At 41.2% G+C, this 24,143-nt stretch overlaps 1 protein-coding gene across 1 annotated transcript in view; it reads left to right on the top strand.

Moving 5' to 3' along the window:
- Positions 1–1,801: 1,801 nt before the first annotated feature.
- Positions 1,802–24,143, top strand: part of CDS1 (CDP-diacylglycerol synthase 1) — a 67,935-nt gene continuing 45,593 nt past the window's right edge. The window contains exons 1-2 of the mRNA XM_053922946.2: positions 1,802–2,324; positions 15,678–15,805. Coding sequence (XP_053778921.1) covers positions 2,208–2,324; positions 15,678–15,805 — 245 coding nt within the window. The 5' untranslated portion in view covers positions 1,802–2,207. The remainder of the gene's footprint in view (positions 2,325–15,677; positions 15,806–24,143) is intronic.

The raw sequence follows: 24,143 nt of genomic DNA on the forward strand, positions 1-24,143 counted from the left end.
CAGGGAATATTTCTTCTGCCACGCATTTGTGTCCTCTCTTGTTCCCTTCTTCCATGTCTCTCGCTATCTTTTTTTTCTCCTACAGCAAAGGAAAAGAAAGTGAAAGGAACTATTGCGTTGACTAGGGGAAGGAGACAGAGGAAATCATTCCAGCACCTTGCTATGCTACGTCCCCTTTTCTTGAGGCATGGGGGAAAGGAAGGGCTGGCTTCTGATAATGTGAAGTTTTTGTTGCAGTTGTGTGTGAGCTGTAAGGGATCAGAGAGGTCACCTTCCTTACTTTCCATTTTACAGCTGGGGACATTGAGGTTTAATGACTAACCTAAGGCCACACAGCCAGTTAGTGGCATTGGTAGGACTAGAACTCAGACTTAATATCTACAAAGGTTTGAATGGATTAGTGGAACACTTCTAGTGCCCCTTCTATGCTGAGTAGGTGAGGCAGCCAGAGATGGAAATTCCACTACCTTCAGCAGTCTCTTCAGACATGTTTTCAACGATGAGGCAGTCCTTAATTTCTGGTCCTCCAAAGAAATGGAGAACAATTGATTAACCCAGTTGTCCCATAGCCTTCTGTTCTTATGGAAAACCACACCATGACCATCATTCAAAGTATCTATATTCATATCTTTTTAACATCTTTGTTACTCTTCCCCTAAGACTGACCTGTCTCTCTATACATTTTCAACATATGGCAATTCAGTCTGAACCTAGAGCTCTAAAGATTTGTTGGGTGGAGTAAAATGATGTCCTTGTGCTGTTTTTTAATGCATCCTACTTTGATTTTTTGTTTTTGCTTGTTATTAAATTTTCAAAAAAATTATTGATTTCCCATGTGTTAGTAATCACTTGAAGAAATTTATATTAGTTAGTTTTTCCTTTCCTTCTTTTTCTCCTTTTTCTTCTACCATTTGTCAGCTTCTCACTAGTGACCAGGTAGCAGATGCGTGTCAAGAAAACTAATCACCTTCTAACAGGATTTGGAATAGAATTAATGTGGATCTTGGGCCCTTCCTGTTCCAGCTTTAGCAGCCCAAGGTCCTTGACTCTTCAGAAAGATTAGCTGGCTGGGAAACTGAACTCCACGGTATCTCAGGGCCTGGGTTCTGTTTTTGAACCCTAGGAAGTGAATTTTGTGAGATTTAGTACTCGAGTTTATCAGAGACAGAGCTTGGGCTTGTAACTGACAATGGCCAACCCATCCCGGGACGTCTAGTGAGGCAATCTCTTATTTTCAAGGTGATGCCTCGAAGTCAGCGAGTGCATCCTGCTAGACAAGTTCCTGCTTCTGGACGCCTCTGAACCTCTGACACGCCACAGTGAGTCCAGCTGGGGCGGCGGTGGAGTCATTTGAAGGGGTACTGCTAACTGCTGTCACTACCTACCAGGCGTCTTCCAGTCTTACCAGTTGTTCGGTGACAAGTCTAGTTCCTACCCTGCACTTCCAATCTCGAAGCTCGTCCCTCCTCCACCAATCTCCTGGTCTCCAGCCCGCCCAGGTCTCACCTTAGCTCTAGGTCCCTACCTGTGTGCGAGCAGAGATGGGGCGGAGCCGTGGGAAGGCTCGTGACGTCACTCCTCGGCTGGGGAGGCGGGGCTGTGGGAACCGCAGTGCAGCGCAGAGGGGCGGGGCGGGGCGGGGCCTGCGGCGCGTGACCCGCCTGCGGTAGGCAGGGGCTGCGAGAAAGGTGTAGGGGGGCCGGGACCAGCAGCGTCCGGAGGCGGGGCTGGGCGTGGCCGGGCCTGGCGGCGGGCGCCCGGCAGAGCTCTAAATCGGGTCAAGCTTCCTTCTTTTCTCCCCGCCCCTTCTTCTCTTCCCACCTGGGCCTCTGCGTGGAGACGCGCACCTGGCAACCAGTGGCCCTACTCCGCCGGGTCTCCGCCTTCTCCGCTCGGGCCGGGCGCCCAGAGTCTGCCCCACGAGCACCGGAGCCGGTCCTTGGCCCTCGGAGCCCGCCCCTGGCCCCTCGCCCCTGTGCCGGCGCCGGGCTCGCCGGAGGCGGCCTCGCGTGCTCGCTCGTTGATGCCGTTTTGGGGGTGACCCGCCGCGGCGGCTGCGCCTCCCAGGTGGGGCCGTGTTAGTGGTCGCGGCTCTGCTGGACGTTGAGTGCGCTGCTGCGGGGTGAAGGGGGGCCGGCCAGTAAGACCTCGCGCGCAGTTCGGGTTTCGGGGCGCTGGAGGCCGCCACGGCCGCGCCTGAGCGGGAGATGTTGGAGCTGAGGCACCGGGGAGGCTGCCCCGGCCCCGGGGGAGCAGTGGCGCCGCCACCCCGCGAGGGAGTGGCGGCCGGCGGCGACCACGAATACGAGAGCACCAGTGACAAAGTAAGTAGACACGCGAGAGTCGCACACCCACGCCGCGTCTGGCTCCTGGTTCGGGCGGGACACCTGGGCGCAAGGGTGGGGCCCTCGGAATGCAGGTGAAGCTGTGGGCTGCCCGCTGCGCCTTCGTCGGGGCCTGGCGTTGTTTCCTCCGGGCCAGAGTCGGGTCGAGAAACCGGCCCCCAGGGATGGTGCGTTTCCCTGGATGACCGCGGCCGTTGCCCGGGACAGCTGAGTGATTCAACTTGTCTAAAATGATTCTTCCCATTGCAGCCCCTCGCCCTCCCTGGGGTCTGGGGCCGACGCTGGAATGTGGAAGGAGCCTGCAAGCACCCGCAGCTGCAGTTTCTAGTAGCCGCCGCCTCACACCTTTTCTCGGTAGAGAAACCAAGTTACTAAGGACTAAACTTAAGACAAACACCTTCGGTTCTAACATGTCATTGGATCCTGACGCGGGAGGCTTGGCTTCTCGCGCTCCCCCATCAGCACTTTCGTTTCCTCGTCCTTTTTCAGTGTGATAGATTTTGAAGGTTTAAGAGTGTCATACACGTGACACAGTTGAATCCTCCTGCTTCTTTTGAGTCCACGGAAGACAGTGCAGGTCTTCTGTGTACCGGCAGATTTTGTTTGACCTGACAGGCGACTCCTTGAGGACTTTTAACTCCCGTTCCTATGGATTACTCTTCCTTCACATTTAAGAATAAGGAGATGTAATGCCCCTATTCTATTTAATGGTAGAAAAAGTCCACGTTTAGCTTATTCGTTAATACGGTGTTGCAGGTAGGGATTTTTGAAAAAAAAAAAAACAAAAACAAAACAAATGCAGTGTTATGACCTTTTAGACTGGACGATTTAACTAATTGGGCCAGAGAATAAATTGTTTTATAAAATCTTCTGTTAATAAAATTTCATTTTATTTCAGAAGCTCAAAGCACTTAACTGTTCCTAGAAGCATTCTTTTTGGAAGCAGGTATTGCAGTTTGAATTACAGAAGTGAAGTGTGTTCCCCAAGGTCAAGTCAGTGGCCTTTTGGAACTAGAACCTGTTTCTTGATTCCCTTCCTTCTGGTTGGTACTGTTGCTGAGACTCACTGGCAGTTCTGCTTTGGGGAGGGCTCTGCCTGGAACTTGATGTTGATGTTGATGTAATCCAAATTACAAAGCCCTGGTAAGAACATATCACATGATATCATGAAATAATTAACAGTGATTTCAGGAATGAAACTTTAGAATCAATGGATTCCCCTTTATTTTTTTCTACCTTTTATAGCTGGTGGAATAAAATTAGACTCTGTGATAGAACAAACCTACATGTCAAGGAATTACGCAAAATATAACAGTTTCCAGCTTCTGAAGGTTGATGTTACAAAGCTAGAAACAGTAAGCTAAGAATAGTCTTAGTGAAAACTGTCTTGGAAACTAGACCAGAAATAGAATTAATTAGGTTGGGATTTGTTTGTTTTAGCACTGGTATAGTTTAGAATCAAGGAAATACCAGCTCCCCCTGTGTACTTCCTTAACAAGAAGAAGCTAACAAGCTTTTAATTAGAGAAAACATGTTCAGGAAGCCATAGATAAAACAACTTTTGAGTAAACTTAGTTTCTTAACACTCCAATATATTTAAAATGGAAACTATTCCTAAGGTTTGATTTGACTCATTAGCACTATTGTCTCAGCGACTAGGTCACCTCACTGCATATTTATTTATTTATTTATTTATTTATTTATTTATTTATTTATTTATTTATTTATTAATGGTGCACTGTTGGTTTTCATGAACACAAAACCAGCTGTATTTTGTTTTCTGAGCGTAGACGTTGCCATATGTAACCTCGTAAGATTTCTTAGACAAGGATGAGCATTTTCAAATTGTATCTAAAATATTGCTGTACTTTTAGGGTTTATCATAAGGAACTCTTGTCTCAGAAAGCTTTGTTTGAGACATTGAACTCTGTCTTCTGTCTCTCATCTCTTATCAGGGTGTATACCCGAATGCACCTGTATTTCCAGGCCAAGGGCTATTTTAAAATCAGTTTGCACATCAGAAGCTGGTTAACATTTGGTTCCTTTAATCTCTTCTCTGTTCAAGTTGCGGTAAAGGCAAAAACACTTAGGGAATTAATGAAAGAAGTGGAGAGGCTGCCTTGTATTCTATTATAGTACACTCCCATGCCTTTCATAGTCTTTTAATAATGGTATTATTAATGTGACATTCTCATTGTTCAGGACCTGGTGACTATGCTGAGAGAAGGCTCTGTGCTCAGGAGAATTAGCAAGTGAAAAGTGCTTCTTACCTGCAAGGGGATGTTCCCTATGTTAAATGCTGGAGAAATACTTGAGAGATGACAAGACCACCCCTTCAAGGACTCTTCTTCCCCCTGGAGACATGTATGAGTTAGATTTATTAGAAGTCTGAACAAGATGCATTGTTCACATCAAGGGCATAGTTGGACTCTACATGGAGACAGCAGGAAAAGCTTCAAAGAGTAGGTGAGAATTGAGCTTTGAATTGAAAGATACCTGGGGACTCACCAGGTGGAGAAGTGTTGGGGAAGGATGTTCTAGGCAAAGGGCATGGGGAGCTTTTTATTTTGAGCCAGCATTGTAGGCACAGGGACCTGAAATTGGTTTGGTAATCCTGGATTATATGCTTTGCATTTTGGGTAGTGGGGTTTGGGGGTTGAGAGCTTGAGAGTCTGGTAAAGGAGGTTAGGCTTTATTCCATGGACTTTGGGAAGCCACTAAAAAGTGTTTGCAAAGGTAGTAGTTTATCACTCAGCAGTCTGGAGAAAGTGTTGGAAGGTGGAGAGACCTGCCACAATGAAACCAGTTAGTGGAGTAGTGCAAGTATTATAGATATGAAATGATGAGGGCTTGGAATGAGTCTAGTAGGGGCAGGGGAAGAGGGGCTGGGAGAGAGGATGTATGTTTCTGATCATGCTGATAGGACCTAGACTAGGATGATCAAAGTAAGACTAATAAAAGAAGAGCCTGCCAGGAGACACATTTTAATCCACAACTTAAGAGTCTTTTAGGAAAGAAGCAAAAATTATTGGGGAGTTTTGCAGGGAAGAAGGGAGCATGGGTGAGCTGGGTTGGACAGGGTGTGTCATTCTCTAAAATAGAGAGGTGGTTCAAGGAGGTGGTGGAAACCGAAGTGAAAGGCTAGGTGTGGAGATGTCAACTTTTGACTACGATGGTGGGGCTGGGGGAAGAACTAAAGACAGAGCCTTGGAAGGTGCCCATGTTTAGAGAAGGTTTGGAGATTTAGGGAAGGAACCGACATTGTGAGGTCCTGGGAGCTGGGGGAGAGGGAGTGCTTAGAAGATGTCATCAGGAGTATTTAGAAAAGAGGGTGAGGCATAGAACACTGAGTTGGGCAAAGATCTTAGTAAAAGCCAGGTTTTAGGGTGAGGAATGTGAGAGGTGAAATAGTGGTAGTTATTGTGAAGAAGTTCCAGCAAAAGGAAATGCAGGAGAGAAGCTAGACAGGACTGTAGGAATGTGAACATTTCTTTTATCATGGGAGGGAAGATGAGCATTTGTGTGAAAGAAGTCAAGAGGGAGTGAAGATGCTGATGAGGATGGGCAGGACCTAGAAAAAAGAGAGCAGACATGGTGTGAAGAATTCAGAAGATTGGGGTATGTAAGGAAAGGAATGAGGAATGGAGGGTGGATACTGAAACACCTTGAAAAGCAGAATAGGGAAGATCACTGTGTTTGACTGATGCTTTCAATTTTCTCAGTAAAGTGGGGCCTCAGAACCATAGAGCTGCAAGGGATCTTAGAAACAGTGTGTTAATCGCTCAACCCTACATGTATTTAAAAAGGATAAACTTGCTGTAGAGTGTGGTTGTTATTGCCCAAGATGATCCAGAGCAAGTGGCAGGACTGAAACTAGATCACATCCCTGCCGGGACACTTTTGGAATGTTACCTAGCAGTGTGATATGAAATGACCAAGAGGCAACTAGTCCTTAACTCTGTAGCGGTAATAGTCATAATAGCTGATGTTTGTAATGACTTAGAGTTCAGAGAGGACTTTTACATCTTATTTTATCTGCTCCTCATAACAAGTATGTGTGTTAGGAATATCCCCCATTTAATAGATGAAAATAAGAAAGGCAACAGGGGTGATTTCAGTCTGGGAATTCCAGGGCAAGGATGCCAAAGGAACGAGGGAGTCAGTGAGGCTGGGTCTGAGGTGGCTGACCACGAGTTAGGGTGGGCAGGGAAGTACTGAAGCCCAGAGTGGGTTGTTGAAGCTCTAGATGGACTGAGAGGGCCTGAGCAATTGCAGGTGAAGCTAAAACCTGACTCACTGGATGGGAGTGGGAGAACAGAGGGTCCACATGGAAGCTGTGGCCAGCAAAGGGAAGCACACCTCGGCACAGTGTCCCTGCTGTGCTTGTGTGCGGTGACGCTGCTTTGATACAGAGTTTGGTTTGTGAAGTTGAGGGTGAAAGAATTCAGAAGTCAGTTAATTTCTGTCCTTCCCCATTTGAGATGTGTCTAGTTTCTTTCATAAATAGTCTAATATTTTTTAAATAAACTTAATTTTTGAACTTGTGTTTCTTCATTTTGGAACAGTTCACTGTGTTCACATACTTGTTATGAGAGGAGCAAATAAAGTAAGATGTAAAAGTCCTCTCTGAACTCTAAGTCATTACAAACATCAGCTATTATGACTATTACCACTCCTGAGTTAAGGACTAGTTGCCTCTTGGTCATTTCATATCACACTCCTAGGTAACATTCCAAAAGTGTCCCGGCAGGGATGTGATCTAGTTTCAGTCCTGCCACTTGCTCTGGATCATCTTGGGCAATAACAACCACACTCTACAGCAAGTTTATCCTTTTTAAATACATGTAGGGTTGAGCGATTAACACACTGTTTCTAAGATCCCTTGCAGCTCTATGGTTCTGAGGCCCCACTTTACTGAGAAAATTGAAAGCATCAGTCAAACACTTTGATCTTCCCTATTCTGCATTTCAAAATGTTTGTCTTGGTGCCACCTACATGTGTAATAAACATTTTCTATAATTTTTATATAAATGTAAGCCATTACTAAAACACTAATATTTAGATCTAGACTTCTAGAACATCATTTTGCCTGATACTTCTGAATTGTTAATTGATTTCCAGTCAGTATTAACACCTAAACGATTGTCCATGATTCTTTTGTCACTCGCAGCATATTCATTTTGTTATTTAACAACATGTTTTGAATGCTCTCTCTCCAAATACCACCAACCGTCCAAATGATAGGACAAAATTCAGTTTATGGCTTCATGCAGTGAGGGAAAACACCCTGACAATTTGTAAAACAGACTTTCACATGTTTTTTCAGCTTAGTACAGCTAAACACCGAGGTTTTGTGTATTTGTTTTCCTTTAACTATTGTGTTTGAGTATGTCTTTTTTATGCAAATTTTAATTCAGTATAAGGAAAATAGGTCATTTAAGATTTTACAGACTTTTTTTGTGAGGCTTGACATGGTTCTGTGCATTCAGTAAATGCTTGTTTGGTGCCTATTTTATTTGAAGTTCTGATTGAATGTCACCTTTTTTGTGGCTCTTTCTACAATACACTAGAGAAAAGGGTTGAGGCCAGGATATGTTTATTGCTCAACAACTAATAGAAGAATGTACTAATCATTGTGGATTGTGGACCTTAACAGCATGGTGTTCAATAAAATTTTTTAACTTTCATGGCTGCAACTCTTTTTAAAAGAAAGGTTTATCAGGCAGGCTACTGCTAGCAAAAAGAAGGAAGACTGGTCTTCTGGCATGGAGTCTACACCACCAGCAGCATGGCTAGGTAGGAAAGACAATATGTGCATCCACGTCCATCATCTGGGAGTCTGCAAGTGGTTTTTATTGATTAAGTAGGGGGAAGGAGGAAGAAAGAAGTAAACGATTTGAAAGAATTAACATCAGCTGTAGGCAAAAGGGTGGGAGAACATGAAGCAGGCTGGGCCAGCTCTGGAATAGGCACAGGGTGTGCACAAAGAAATGGCCACTCTTTGGTTGGCTGCGGAGCCGTCTGCCAGGCTCATGTGTGAACAAGTGGAGGACCCTAGTTTGATGGAGCCTGGCTAAAAACAATCTTTGGAAATAGCCACCTGGGATTAATCTGAAGTTCTGATAGAGATACAGGAATGTGAGCAGTCTTTTGTTAGAGATGGTCTACAGCTATTAACAGGCTGTTGCTTCTCTCTCTGTCCCCCTCCCTCTCCTTCTAGTCGCTGTAATTTTGATTTTGAATGTCTAAGAATTTTCTCCTTGTCAATGGAATAAAGATAATAAACTAGCTTATAGTTTGCAAAATACATGTACATAATACCAATTTGAATCTCTTTAATAATTGTGTGGACAAGGGAAAAAAGCCAGTTTACACTTGAGAAAAAGGTTTAAAAACTGTCTACATAAGAAATATCCACACCTGTAAGAATTTTTATGAGTTTATTTGAGCCAGAGAATGGCAGTTTTGCACCTTATTTTATACATTAGAGTAAAAGGGGAAGACAAAAGCGGGGGTTACATGAAATCCATTAGCGATAGATTAGGGAGGCAGGAGAAACAAGGTTGGAGGAGGACATGAGAATCTCCCAGACTGGATAAAAACAAAAGGAACAGACACATACTCCTTGTACGTATAGGATAGTTAACAATCAACATTAACACGTTAACAATGAGGGATTTCTGTGGTCCTGTGCTCTGGGGTGCCCTAAGGGGTCTGGAAAAAGGAAATTACCCTGACATTCCAAAGATATGTTATTCTAGATGCAAAGAGACAATATAGACAGTTTCAGTTAAGATAAAGATTGAACTTTGTCAAGGGAAGGTACCAGCCTAGAACATGATTACCTGCCATGACCTGCTTTTGATGAGAAAGTGTTCATTTCAGACGGTCAGACGTGGCTCCTTTCAGTCTCTGAGTTTGTGGGGCCACCGTGCAGGCCTCTCCTGAGCTTGTCAGGGTTAGTATGTAGCCCCTTTTTCCTCCACAAAACCTAAATTCCTTTCCCAATTTTCTGACTAAAATAATATAAAGGAGAAGTTAGGTATGTGGTCCAAAATTTATAAAATTAATGAACATATTTCCTGAGGAACTTAAAAAAACCTCATTACTTTGTGTGATTTTTGAACTATTTTGGCTTTTCTGACTTTGGCTAAAAACTTTTAGCTGGAAACTTAAAATTCTGTGATTTCAGGCACTTGGATTTAAATCAAAAAAAATTGTTTCTAGTATTCCCTTGATTATTTTATGATTGATTAGGATGAGATATCATTAGTTTTTATTTTAGAGGTATTCACATTTTGATTAATTTAGTTGGGAGGTGTTTCAGAACCTATTTAAGGAGAATGATGTCACATGTAGAAGTGACTCCAGAAAAGCAGAGGAACTAATTTCCTTAATGACCCACTGGATTGTTGATTGTTCCTGAGGTATGCCAAGTTTAGTTACCTTTCTAAAAGTTTACTTGCTTATCTACAAGGAGAGGTCAAAGTTATTTTTCATGTCATGTCTTTGAATGTTTGCTTAAGACTTTGTGAGAACTATCAAGATTTTTAAGCTTTCTCTTAAACAGAAAATTGCAGTGCACAGGAAAGGAGAAGCGAGAGGCCTGCAGGGAGAGGAGGTCACCGCTATGGAAGTTAAAAGCTGCTGTTTGCAAACTCGGGGGCTAGGAAAGCAGTGCTGCTCTTCTGCTTCCTGGCTATGCTTGTGATTCCTTTTCATCTGCCAGGACCCATGTCCAGCTATTTAAGAGCTTTAAGTAAGGCTGGTGAAGCCAGACTTCATCACCTGGCTGGCTCAGGTGGGGCCGAACACTTTGGTGGTTAAGATTGGGCTTGCAGTCTATTCCAAGCAGGTTATTTGAAAACAATGTGGTGGTGTGGGTAGGGCAGCAAATGTTTAATAAGCCTACTTGAGGCTTAGCATTTTATCTTGAAATTCAAAAATCAAGATCTGGAAAACAAAATTAGACTCATGTCTCTTTGGAGGTTTTGGTTTTTATTTTATTTTCACCCCAAGCCCCGCTGCCACTGCATTTGTACATAAACTGTTTCTGGGTTGAGGCTTTAAACGACTCTGGGACACCACTCACGTAGAGTTCAGTGTAGCTGGTGCCCCTGGAATTCTGCATGTGGTAGTACTACTTACCATAATTTATATTGCTATTAACAAATATGGAATCAGTCCAAAAGGGTCATGATACAATGAACCCTTCAGGCACCTCGGTAATCACAGCTTGAATTTTATTCTCAGTATTTCCTTCCCTCTCTTGATAGGTTTATAACATATTTGTATTCCCAAACAATGTATTTGTAAGCTTTGAATTTTTCCTGAGCATTTTACTATAAAAGTTTTTAATAGCAGAAATATTAAAAGATTAGTACAATGATTATCAGTACATCCTGCACTTAGATTTGACAACTGTGAAGAATTTGCCAAATTTGCTTTATCTTGCCATACATGTGTATGCAAATATTTTGTTGGAGAACCATTTAAAAATAAGTTGCAGACCTCAGCAGTAAGTTGTAGGCCCTTCACTCCTGATAATAAAGTATGCATCTTAAAGACATTCTCCTGGGGAGCCACACTGACATTTTCATATCTAAACGAAAATTAACTTTAACTTTCTTATCTACAAACAATCTATATTTTAATTTTTCCTGTTCCTGCCAAAATGTCTGTTGGAGATCTCTTTGTTTCCCTCAAACTAAGATCTAGTCAAAGTTCACACATTGCAGGTTTAATCATTCTTAGTTCATAAACTTGTTTTTCCCTCCAAACAGGGACACAGCAGAAGAGCAGTAAGCATTATTTCTCTTTGCCCTGGAAAAGTGATGTACCCGTGGAGAACCCAGCTCTCATAAAATCTCAGATGTAACAAATTTGTGGTGACAGTAATGCTTCACAAATGAATATAACTTCAAATTTCTAAGTTCTTTGTATTATCCTTTGGATTTATCCTAAAGGATTATTCTATCTATAGAAGTTAATTATGAATTCCATCATCACAAAGGTCTTGAAGACTCCTGCTCCCCCTCTTGGTCCACAACATGGTTAACTCCGTAGTCGGTAAACCAGCTTAGTCTCCCGCCCCAGCTCAGACAGAGTTCTGCCCTGTTCACTTCCTGTCCTGGGAGAAAGAGAAGGAATCTGTGTCTATATGAAAACAAAGAAGGAATGGAGAGAAAATGGAATCAGGAATATAGCCTAGTGTGCAAGTAAGAACTGTTTAACTCGAGATTTTTTACAGGCCTCCTTTTTTAGGTACAGAGCTATGTGCCCGTTGAGGGTTTTCTTTTGCTTCATTGCAGTTTTAATGTTGAATGAGGTACAGGGATCAGTGTGAACCGAAAGGGACTCACAGTGAGGAACATGACCCTACTTGTCTCACTCAGGTTTGTCGAATTCTAAATCACTGCTTACCTTCATCAGTTTAGAAACTTTTCTTTGGAGCCATCATCTTGAGTGGACTAGAGCCCCATGCCCACATTCCTGTCTTTTCACTACCAGTACCCAATATTGGGAAGCGCCTCTGTCTTCCTACCCTGACCACTGGCTCCAGTCACTCTTCAGGAGTCACTATGAGCTATAAGTGACTTGTACGGCTATACACTGTGCAGTTCGATAAATTGTGACATGTGTATACGTGTATGAGTTCATCACTGAAATCAAGATAGTGAACATATCCATCACCCCCCAAAGTTTGCCCATTTATAATTCCCTCCTCACTCCCAGATCTGCTTTCTGGCACTATAGATGAGTTTGTATTTTCTAGAATTTTATGTAAATGGAATACGATGCATACATGTATGCATATGCACATGCACATGGATATATCTATACTATATGTACACTTTTTCTGTCTTTTTGCTCAGCATAACTATTTTGACCTTTATTCATATTGTTGTCTGCATTAAGTTCACTCATCTTTTTTGCCGAGTAGTAGTCCACTGTATGAGCTATCTGGAAAGTCCACTTGTGGACTACTGGAAAGTACAGATAGCAATAAAGCAAACAGATACCTTTAATATATACTAATAGGTAAAAATTAGGGAAATTGTTGAAACACATTGGAAGAGCAGCTAACCTGGAGATGGGGTTCAGGAAAGACATTTGTAAAGGAAGTGACCTTGAAACCAGGGTCTGAGGATGAGTGGGCAGTAGCCAGGTTTTAGCAAGGTTTGAGGAGAGGAGGATTGGAACTAGACTGTGAGCAACAGAGAAAATGTACAGTGTGTGTTTTATAGAGAGCAAACATCTGGACGCAAGAGCAAGAATGGTGTGGTGTGAAAACAGGGGCCGGAAGAGCAAGGTCTCATCATGAACAATGGTAAAAGCAGTGTTGAGTAGTTTGACTCTGTCCTCTGGCTTTAGGCTGGGGAGTGTTAATGTTAGATTTGCAATTTAGAAAGATTCCTTTTATGTTGAAAATAAAGGAAAGGGCAGGAGGATGAGGTACTGAAGTACCAGAGAGAGGATGGTGCTTAGGAAAGGTAGAAGCTGTGGGTGAGGATGGACATGAGGGAAAGATGAATGACAGCTGGTGCTAAGTGGATGTGTTTTGGTGGAAGCAGATGAAGTGTTAAGTTGATAGCTAGTTTTTTGACCTGAGTTAATTGGTTAACTGTTTTGGTGGTACTGTCTTCACCTGAGTAGGAAATACAGAAGGGTCAGCAAGTTTGGTGTAGAAAAAGAGAGGTCAGTTTTCATATGTGAGTTTCAGGTAATGCTCGTGGAAAATCCACCTGGAGATCTGGTGTGTTGGGAGCTAGAGACCCAGGTTTATGGGGAGTCATGCGTGTATAGAGAGATGGGAAGTAAGCTATGAGGGTACTTAACACCCGGCGGGTGGTGGGAGAACGTGGGCTTACAATGGAAAGTAGGGGATTATTATATTTAAATTATGGGCTGGAGAAGAAGCTCCTCATTTGGTTTTCTTAAACATTTTAAGTACCTTCATTGAGCATGCCCAATGCTGCATGGCTCTACTTGCTCATTAAAGTACTGCTTCCTTTCCGTTATCTCCAGGCAAACTCCCATCTACTTGTCAGATCTGGCATCTTCGTATGTAACAGGACCCATATGAGAAATGCAGGAACACAAGTTTCTGCTTCTAATTCCAGCAGTTGTGTAAAATTGCTCTAAAATGCCACTTTTTAAGAATTACCCTTTATTCTGTAGTTATTAGCATACAATGAAGAAGGCTAGTTAAATCTGAAGTTTTTCATTTTGTTTTTCCAGGAGTATAAAATAGAAGCCAGAGGCCTGAGTAATAACAATAAAAGCAGGACAGCCTTCTTGAGGGTGTGGAGAGAAGGGTCTTTATACATCACCATTATTGCCAAGTGGACTTTGAAGAGGCTTGCCGAAAGCTTGAGCATTTTGAGGAGCACAATTTGAATTCTGGTCCAATGCTTTTATTTTATGAGAAAACCAAAGGCTGAGCTTTTTTAGGGTTAAGCCCGTTGTTACTCTGCTGGGCAGAGTAGAGGTGGCACTCTTGGTTATTGAGAAGGCAAAAAAGAGTAGTAGGGAAAAGGAAAAAAAAGCGATATGCTCATTGTTCTAGATGTCAAAGACCTGGCGGCCTGTCACACTGACAGTGGGTGCCCCAGCATTCTCAGGGTATGTTTTGTTTGGTGCTTTATAAAGCCAACATCTCTTTCTGTTTAAGCTGTTTTGGGGCCAACTGACTCTCAATGTCATAGTGTCATTAGACATGTCTGTTTCATTTGTCATTTTTTGGTATAATGTCATTTAAATTCATAATTGTAGAGTTAGAAAGTTACAGTTAGTAAACAAAAGTTTATTATTGCTTTATGAAAACTGAAAATATTCCCTCAAGGCTCAAGTTTTATTTGGTAAGCCACTTAATGAGGAATTAGAAGACTTGCTTCAGTGCCGTAATAGCTCTCTCCTTTGACTTCACTAAGTCCTTGGCATTATATGGATATTACATATTGATATTGAAACTCCCATTTTATGAATAAAGAAACAGTCAAAGGGGGTGGTGAAATCTGCCGATACTTTGGTGCTCAAATGGACTGTTTGGTTTGAGATTCCTGAACATTCTGAGTTCCTAAGCACTTTCATTTCTAGGGTCACTCCCAGCCCAATGTTCTGCTCAATGCTCTGCCTGTACTCACCTCCTCTGAACATTCTCATTCCTCTCCTCCAGTTGAGTGCTCTTGCCCCAAATTTCCCCTCTGTAAACCACTTTCCCAAAATATCGAGTTGGCCAGTCTGTTTAGTCTTTTCTGTAAAATGAAAGATATCTTTTTCATTTTCACCAATTACTTTATTGATTTGTATATTTTGAGTAGGTCAGCCATCTCCTGCTATTGACTTCTAGTGGGTAGAGGCCAGGGGTGCTGCTAAACATCTTCCAATGCATAATACAGTCCCATAGCACAGAATTATTTGGCCAAAATGTCAATAGTACCAGGAAACTTCATAAACCACTTTTAACACCTTTAATCAGTCACAGCACCTTCTCCATACACAAATCTTCTTTTTTTGCATTTCAGTTGCATTTTTACCTTTCTTGAAATAATAAAGCATACTATGCCAAAAATGTTGCATATTTTCTTCCATCTTTAATATTAAAATAGCTACACAAAAATTCACCAATTTTGATAGGTTTTTGTTAATGCATGCTGATATGACAGCTGTCACATTACAATCTAACAAAATTGTTTCCAATGACGTTTAAGACAACTAAGCACTACTAGAGCCATCTTATGGAAAAAAACTAAACGAACGTTTTGGCCAATCCAATACATGTATGTGTAGCACTTTTTACTGAAGGTTGCTTGGGTGGTGGGTTAGGGAGGGGAGGACATAGGAGTGGAGACTGTTACATGACAGCATAGTGAACAACTTCAGAACTGACTTATATGTACTTTATTTATATAAAATGCTGTGCCAGTGTAATATATTACTCTTGTTGATGTTTAATGGTAATCAAATAAAAAGAGGGACTGTGCATAGCTAATCAGAATCTACATGGAATTAACACCATGTTCTCCCAGTTAAGTAGCAAAAAAATAAATATTTGATTCTTGTGGTAAATTTATGATTTAGACAATATAGGAATTTCTTTTTGTATCTCTTCTAAAATGAATTCGTTATATTGATAGATTTTAGCAAAGATAATCAAACTTTCCTAATAAGGAAGTACAACAGAGCTTGGACAGTCAAGGTAAGCTAAGAGTTGTTTCTTTGTTTCAAGTTATGTAACTGAGATTTCACACACAGCAATAAATAAATGCATTGGGAAGTATGTGCTTTTTTCTATTTTACAAAGTGATCTTCCTTTCTCTTTAATTTTAGGAAACAGATATTGATGACAGATATGGAGATTTGGATTCCAGAACAGATTCTGATATTCCAGAAATTCCACCATCCTCAGATAGAACCCCTGAGATCCTCAAGAAAGCTCTGTCTGGTTTATCTTCAAGGTATGATTGCATGAAGATGCATGGGGGCACAAGAGAAGGTGTGATGTTATCTGGGTCCATGTAATAAGTTTCACTAGTTCCAAGTTTTGGAGCTCTGAGAGAGAAGGCTTATACTTTTTCATTGTATGTTAGACACACATGGTATTAGATGCTTAATGTGAATCCTTTTATTTAATCCTTAAAATTTTGTGAAGTATGAGAAAACCAAATCAGAGAGGTTAACTGGGTGAAGGTTACAGAGCTAGTAAGAAGGGGGCCTGGGATTCTTGTTCCAGTATGTCTGATTTCCGAAGCCAGTGATCTGTTTACCAAAACAGATTTCCTTTCCTAGTGTTGGAACATTCTGTATCCTCTGTTCCCTGTTTTTTAAAATGCCAGACAGAAATAGGTCTTTTTTTTTCTTTTAACTGAGTTTAAAATTATTGTCCAAAACTCCACAACCCTTTACCATTTTATATTTGTCCTATATTTTAAAATGTGAAATCACCAAAAAATTGTACCTAGTTTTTTATATTGCCCTTCATTGTATGCTTTAATAATGTAAACTATAACATTTATAAAAGCAATATAAATGTAAGCTTCTATTTAAATTAATATGAAATCTTAAATATTGGTATGGAACAGTTTTTCCATCTTTTTTGATGGTGCCGTGCAGTAAAAGATATATTTTACACCATTTCCCAAGAGGTGCATGAATGTATATTTTATTGTTTTTAATTATATTTTATTGATTATGCTATTACAGTTGTCCCAATTTTTCCTCCTTTACCCCCCTCCACCCAGCACTCCCCACACCCTCAGGCAATCCCCACACCATTGTTCATGTCCATGGGTCATGCATAGGTTTTTTGGCTACTCCATTTCCTATACTGTACTTTATATCCCATGGCTTTTCTGTAACTATCTATTTGTACTTCTTAATCCCCTCACTTCTTCATCCATTCTCCCCTTCCCTCCTCCCATCTGGCAACCATCAAAATGTTCTCCATATCCATGATTCTCTCTCTGTTCTTCTTGTTTGCTTAGTGTGTTTTTTTAGATTCAATTGTTGATAGATATATATTTATTGCCATTTTATCATTCATAGTTTTGATCTTCTTTTTCTTAACTAGTCACTTTAACATTTCACATAATAATAGTTTGGTGATGATGAACTCCTTTAGTTTTTTCTTGTCTTGTAAGCACTTTATCTACCCTTTGATTCTACATGATAGCTTTACTGGGTAGAGCAATCTTGGCTGTAGGTGCCTGCTCTCCATGACTTTGAATATTTCTTGCCAATCCATCCTAGCCTGCAAAGTTTATTTTGAGAAATCATCTGACAGTCTTATGGGGATGCCCTTGTGGGTAACTAACTGCTTTTCTCTCGCTTCTTTTAGGATTGTCTCTTTATCTTTAACCTCTGGCATTTTAATTATGGTGTGTCTTGGAGTGGGCCTGTTTGCATCCATCTTGTTTGGGACTCTGTGCTTCCTGGACTGACAAGTCTATTTCCTTCACCAATTAGGGAAGTTTTCTTTCATTATTTTTTCAAATAGATGTCCAATTTCTTGCTCATTCCCTTTTCCTTCTGGCACCCCTACGATGCAAATGTTGGAACACTTGAAGTTGTCCTAGAGACTACTTATACTATCCTCATTTTTTTGGATTCTTTTTTCTTCTTTTGTTCTAATTGGCTGTTTTTTGCTTTGTTATGTTCCAAATCATTGATTTGACTCACGGCTTCATCCACTCTCCTGTTGATTCCCTGTAAATTGTTCTTTATTTATTAGTGTATCTTTCATTTCTGACTTAATCTATTTTATGCCGTTGAGGTCCTCACTAAGTTCCTTTAGCATCCCAATAACCAGTGATTTGATAGATAGATCACTTATCTCCATTTTATTTAGCTCTTTTTCTGGAGTTTTGATCTGTTATTTCCTTTGGACCATGTTTCTTTGTCTCCTCATTTTGGCAGCCTCCCTGTGTTTGTTTCTATGTATTAGGTAGAGCTTCTATGACTCCCTGTCTTGGTGGCTTAATGTAGTAGGTGCCCTGTAGGGTCCAGTGGCACAGCTCCCCTCTCACCCAAGTGGGCTGAGTATACCCTTCTTTTGTAGTTGAGGCTTGATTACTGTTGGCAGGTCAGTGGGAGGGACTTACCCAGGCCAGTCAACTGCAGTGACTGTCTGTGACCATTGACTCCCAACCTCTGTGGCCAATCAGCTGTGTGGGGGCAGGGTGGTGGTGGTCTGATGTGGTCTGTAGCTGTCCACTGATTCAGAGGATCTGGGGTTTTTTGGATGGTGCAGGCCAAGGTCGGCCGCCACCTCTCTCTGCTCAGGGCTACCCTGCGTGAGCTGTAAAACAATCTGCAGCTAGCTGCTACTTGTGCTGGGCTTGGAGGTTCCCAGCTGAATCCAAGATGTGAGCGTAGGTTGGCTGCTGCTAGTGTCAGGCCTAGGGTCACTTAGCAAGGGATATGGGCACTGAGTGCTCACTGAGACCGGCTGTTGCTTGTTTGAGGGGTTTTAGGAAGTTGTGAAGCATAAGCCAAAACCAGCCATGCATATGGAATAGCCACTATTAACAGCTTTGGTGGGCACATAACTTGGATGGGATAGAATATCAGGGCATCTCCAGGGCAGGGCAAAACAGTGTTAGCCAGGTTGATGGAGTCTCAGATATGGCACCTGCCTGCTGGCTCTGTGGCTCTGTTGGGGGAGGGCTCAGAAAAGGAGCATTGGCATCTGCCCACCATTCTGTTAGGGAGAAAGCTGTCCCCCAGGTCTCTCCTTTAAGCCAGACACTTTAGTTCCTCCTTGTATGCTTCTGGTACCTTTTAAGCTGCTTCCCTGGTGCTGGAGGTCAGAGGGAGTGAATCTGAGTAAGTCTGTGTGTGCATTCTTTAAGAGGAGCTTCTTGGGATCCCAGAAGTTTCTTCCACTGATTCAATCACTACTGGTGTTTTGCGGCCAGAAGTTACAGGGTTTTATCTTCCTGGCAGTGGAACCCAGGGCTAGGAGACCTTGTGTGTGGCTGGTACTCCTGGTTCCCGAGATATCCCTCCCAGATTTTTATCCACCACACATGAGTGTGGGACCAGCTTGTTCTGCCTCTTCACCCCTCCTACCAGTCTAGATGGATATGGTTTCTTTAGTTCCATAGTTGGACTTCCATTCGCCTCAATTTCTGATGGTTCTGAGTGATGGTTGTTCTTACTTTACTTGTAATTTTGATGTGTTTGTGTGAGGAGGCCAGCTGAGTTTATCTATGCCACCATCTTGACTGGAAGTCCACAAATGTATGTATTACCATATTTTTCGGACTATAAGACGCACCCCCCAATTTGGGAGGAAAATGGGGGTGCGTCTTATAGTCCAAATGTAGCTTACCTGGCTCACGGGGGAAGCGGTGGAGTGAGATTTTTTCCCCTGTTTTCCTCCTCTAAAACCTAAGTGCGTCTTATGGTCCGGTGTGTCTTATAGTCTGAAAAATACGGTAATTGCCGCAAAAATGTTATGAAGCAATTCTTGCCATTCTTATGGGATATCCATTAATTTCTTTTCTATTGATATTATTCTATTTTTGAACAAAATATGTTGGATGTAACTTACTAAATTGGTTTACTACCCTTGAGTCAAATAAAAAGAATGGTTTAGTCATATCTACTGAATGTAATATGAGTTTTTCTATTTTTAATATCTAGGAGATAACCATATTAGAATTCATTGCTTTAATGCAAAATTTTGAGTTTTTTAATCAACAGAACATATTTTGTGTCCATTATTAAAAGCATGATTATTTTAATAGTCTTGATCCCAGTTGTTTTCATGACCTAATTGACAACTGTATCTTTGCATTAAAATCTTATCAGGTCTATCTCAGATGTGAAAATTTCTTATATTTATTTATATTAGAATGATGCTGGATTCCTATGTTTCCTTAATAATAATTCCTTTTTTTATACAATTATGTTTTTGATAATGTTTTATTATTTATGCTGTTACAATTGTTCCAATTTTTCTCCCTTCACCCACCCTGCACAGCCCACCCCCAACTTCTGTAGGCCACCCCTACACTGTTGTCCATCTCCATGGTTTCTTCATATAAGTTTTTTGATTAATCCCTTCTCCTACATTCAAACAGTCCCTATCTCCTTCCTCCCCTCTTATCACTGTCAGTCTATTTATTACATGATTCTATGCCTTTGGCTATATTTGCTCATTAGATTTCTCTTATAAGTGAGATCATGTGGTATTTGTCTTTTACCAACTGGCCTATTTCACTTAGCATAATAGTCTCCAGTTCCATCCATGCTGTCACAAATGGTAGGAATTCCTTTTTTCTGTTGCATAGTATTCCACTGGGTAAATGTATTACCGTTTTTAAATCCACTCATCCACTTATGGGCAATTAGGCTGTTTCTGAAGCCCTCCTTTCCCCATGTAAAGTAGCAATAGCAAATAATAGCAACTGATATTTATGGAGCATATGCTCTGTGCTGTGCACTGCTTCAGGCCCTGTGCATGTACAGACTAACTTATTCTCAGAGCGACAGTGTAACAAAGATACAGTTATATTCATATTTTTAAAATGAAAAAAGTGAGGCACAGAAAAATTATATATCAAGGGCATGTAGCTATTAAGCAATAGAACCACATTCTGAACCTAGGCATTGTACTCTGTTTATAAAAGAATTTGTTTTAAAAAATTAACAATAGATGATATATGACCACTTTCAATCTTCTCAAGAAAATTCACTATAAAGACTACATGAATGGTTCAAAATGTATATCTTATTCATTTTAAGCTCTTTATTACCTCAAAATATCTGCCTTGCAGTGATGTAGGAGTTGTAGATGCATAAGATTAAAAGTACTAATTACATAAGAAATGTTCATAAATTGTAGGAAAAAAACCCTATAATCCTCTCACCAAGACATTTATATTTAAAATATTGTGTTCACTCTGAAACTTTTTTTCTTGTATGTATTGTGTGTGTGTGTGTGTGTGTGTGTGTATGGTGTAAAACATCATTGTACTGTTCCCTGCCTTTCTATTTTCATTATCATTCTGTCATATTAGGAATAAATATCTTTAAATATATTTTAATACTTTGAATGTCTGCATGATATCTTCCTTTGTATAACTGTAGTTCAATTTACTCAACTAACCAGCTATTGCTGGGTATTTAGCTGATTTCTAAATTCTCATGATCAAAAACAACTCTGCATGAAACATTTTTCTTTATAGATGGCTTTTATTTAGCATCTATAATTATTTCCTTAGGGTAAAATCTTAAAAGTGAAATTCTTGTTGAAGATTTAAGCTCACTTTTGAGGTTTTAATATATAATGTCAAAAAATCTTAAGTTGTGGAAATTGGAAGGGGCCTGCCTGAAAGGTCTTCAGTCACTTATCAAGTTTTCCCAATCTGTCTCTTGACCTGTGTGTATGGATATTCATTAGCCATTTAAGTCTGGCTTTATCCTTTAGTGCAACTCTTTTTTAAAAAATATATATTGTATTGATTACACTATTACAGTTGTCCCATTTCCCCCCCCTTTATTCCCTCTGCCCTGTACACCCCCTCCCATTTGCATTCCCCCCCTTTAGTTCATGTCCATGGGTTATACATATAAGTTCTTTGGCTTCTACATTTCCTATACTATTCTTAACCTCCCCCTGTCTATTTTCTACCTACCATTTATGCTACTTGTTCTCTGTACCTTTTCCCGCCTCTACCCCTCCCACTCCCCCACTGATAACCCTCCATGTGATCTCCATTTCTGTGATTCTGTTCCTGTTCTAGTGGTTTGCTTAGTTTGTTTTTGTTTTTGGTTTTGGTTTTAGGTTTGGTTGTTAATAACTGTGAGTTTGTTGTCATTTTAGTGTTCATATTTTTTATCTTCTTTTTCTTAGATAAGTCCCTTTAATATTTCATATAATAAGGGCTTGGCGATGATGTACTCCTTTAACTTGACCTTATCTGGGAAGCACTTTATCTGCCCTTCTATTATAAATGAAAGCTTTGCTGGATAGAATAATCCTGGATGTAGGTCCTTGCCTTTCATGACTTTGAGTACTTCCTTCCAGCCCCTTCTTATCTGTAAGGTTTCTTTAGAGAAATCAGCTGATAGTCTTATGGGAACTCCTTTGTAGGTAACTGTCTCCTTTTCTCTTGCTGCTTTTAAGATTCTCTCCCTATGTTTAATCTTGGCTAATGTAATTATGATGTGCCTTGGTGTGTTCCTCCTTGGGTCCAACTTCTTTGGGACTCTCTGGGCTTCCTGGATTTCCAGGAAGTCTATTTCCTTTGCCAGATTGGGGAAGTTCTCCTTCATTATTTGTTCAAATAAGTTTTCAATTTCTTGCTTTTCCTCTTCTCCTTCTGACAGCCATATGATTCAGATGCTGGAACCTTCAAAGATGTCCTGGAGGTTCCTAAGTCTCTCTTCACTTTTTTGTATTTTTGTTTCTTCATTCTGTTCTGGTTGGATGTTTATTTTTCCCTTTTGTTCCAAACCACTGCTTTGAGTCCTGGTTTCCTTCCCGTCACTGTTGGTTCTCTATAGATTTTTCTTTATTTCACATAATGCAAACTTCTTTGCTGCCTGGGTCTTTTTTATGCTGTTGAAGTACCCAGTAAATTCCTGGAGCATCCTGATAACCAGTGTTTTGAACTGTGCATCTGATAGGTTGGCTGTCTCTTCATTGGTTAGTTGTATTTTTCCTGGAGCTTTGATCTGTTCTTTCATTTGGGCCATTTTTTTCCCTTGGCATGCCTGTTACATACTAAGGGGCAGAGTCTTAGGTGTTCACCAGGGCAGGGTAACCCACATTGCTGTGTTGTGGCACTGTATGTGGAGGAGGGGTCCATGTACAGTGGACAATGCCTCTTGCTCAGCTCTCTGCCGGTTTTCAGTCACTTCCCCCTCTACCCACAAGCAAATTGGGCCCTTCTGGTGCTGATTCCTGGTGGGTAGGTTTGTGTACCTTCTACGACCCTGTGGGTCTCTCCAACGAACTCTCCTGAGAGACTGGGAGTTTCTCCCACTACCACCACAACCCCCACAGGTGTTTTCAGTCAGAGGCCTTGAGGCTTTATTACCCTGCACTAGAGCCCTGGGTTATATGGTCTGTTTCACTCCCTAGTTGTTCCTCTCGGTTTATCTGCACGCAAATGTGGGACTGCCAGTCCTCGGGCCACCACCTTGCCACTAGGGAGTACTCTCCACCTAGGTGCCCATCTCCGCCCCTCCTTCCTGTCTGAATGAATGTTTCTTCTTTAACTCTTTGGTTTTCGAACTTCCATACAGTTAGATTTTCCATCAGTTCTGGTTGTTTTTTGTTTTTAAATTTGCTATTGTCCTTCTTTTGGTTGTGTGAGGAGGCACAGTGTGTCTACCTATGCCTCCATCTTCCTTTAGTGCAACTCTTTAGGCACAGTCTAGTTTAGAAGTTTTCATCCAGGGGCAGTGCCCTGGATTTTGTCCCCACCTCCCCGTAGACACTTGGCAATGTCTGGAGACCATTTTTGGTTGTCACGATGAGAGATGTTACTACTAGCATCTAGTGGGTAGAGGCCAGGGAAGATGCTAAACACCCTGCATACACAGAACAGCTCCTCACAACAAAGAATTACCTGCTACAAAATGATACTAGTTCTGAGGCTGAGACACCAAGGAAATATCCAGGTATAGCCTTACTGGTGCTCTTCTACTGCATAAGCCATCTTCCTTGTTTTCTGGGAACCTGCAGACTTCCTGTCCACCTTCTCCAGGGCTGGTGGATTGACATTCTCAAATCTCCCTCTATTTGCCAGATGGCCCACTGAGTTCTTGTTTATTTTTGAGGCTTGCCTCTGTGTCAGTTCTTGGCTCAGGTAAACTGCTTGCCAGCCCAGGTTCTTGATGCCTCATGATGCTTTTGGCACTAGTTTTTTGTTTTGTTTTGTTTTGTTTTTAACTTGTCATTACTTTTGAAATAGAAACAACTTAATAGTGGTAGTAACAGTAAGTCATTGTACATATCCAGATTGATTTGAACAATATGTGTTACCACTTTGATAATCATTTTTAAGGATATTGCTTAATTATATACTTTCCGGAAGTGTCATTTCTGGCTCAGGTAGGTCCTGGAGATGTGAAATTCTCCTCTACTAATTCTAAGTTCCTTTTTCTAGAGGCAGTCTGTGAGGTGATGACTTGGACTCAGAATTGAGACTTTCTCTCATGTGATCATGGGAGTGTGGTAAAGGAAATTGAGAATTTTGAATTCAGAATCAGACTCTGGTTTTTAGTAACAATGATTTTATTTTATTTTTTTATATTATGCTCTGTTAAATTCAGTGCTTC

This window comes from Desmodus rotundus, chromosome 4, assembly GCF_022682495.2.
Source record: "Desmodus rotundus isolate HL8 chromosome 4, HLdesRot8A.1, whole genome shotgun sequence".
In the NCBI taxonomy this organism is placed as follows: domain Eukaryota; kingdom Metazoa; phylum Chordata; class Mammalia; order Chiroptera; family Phyllostomidae; genus Desmodus; species Desmodus rotundus.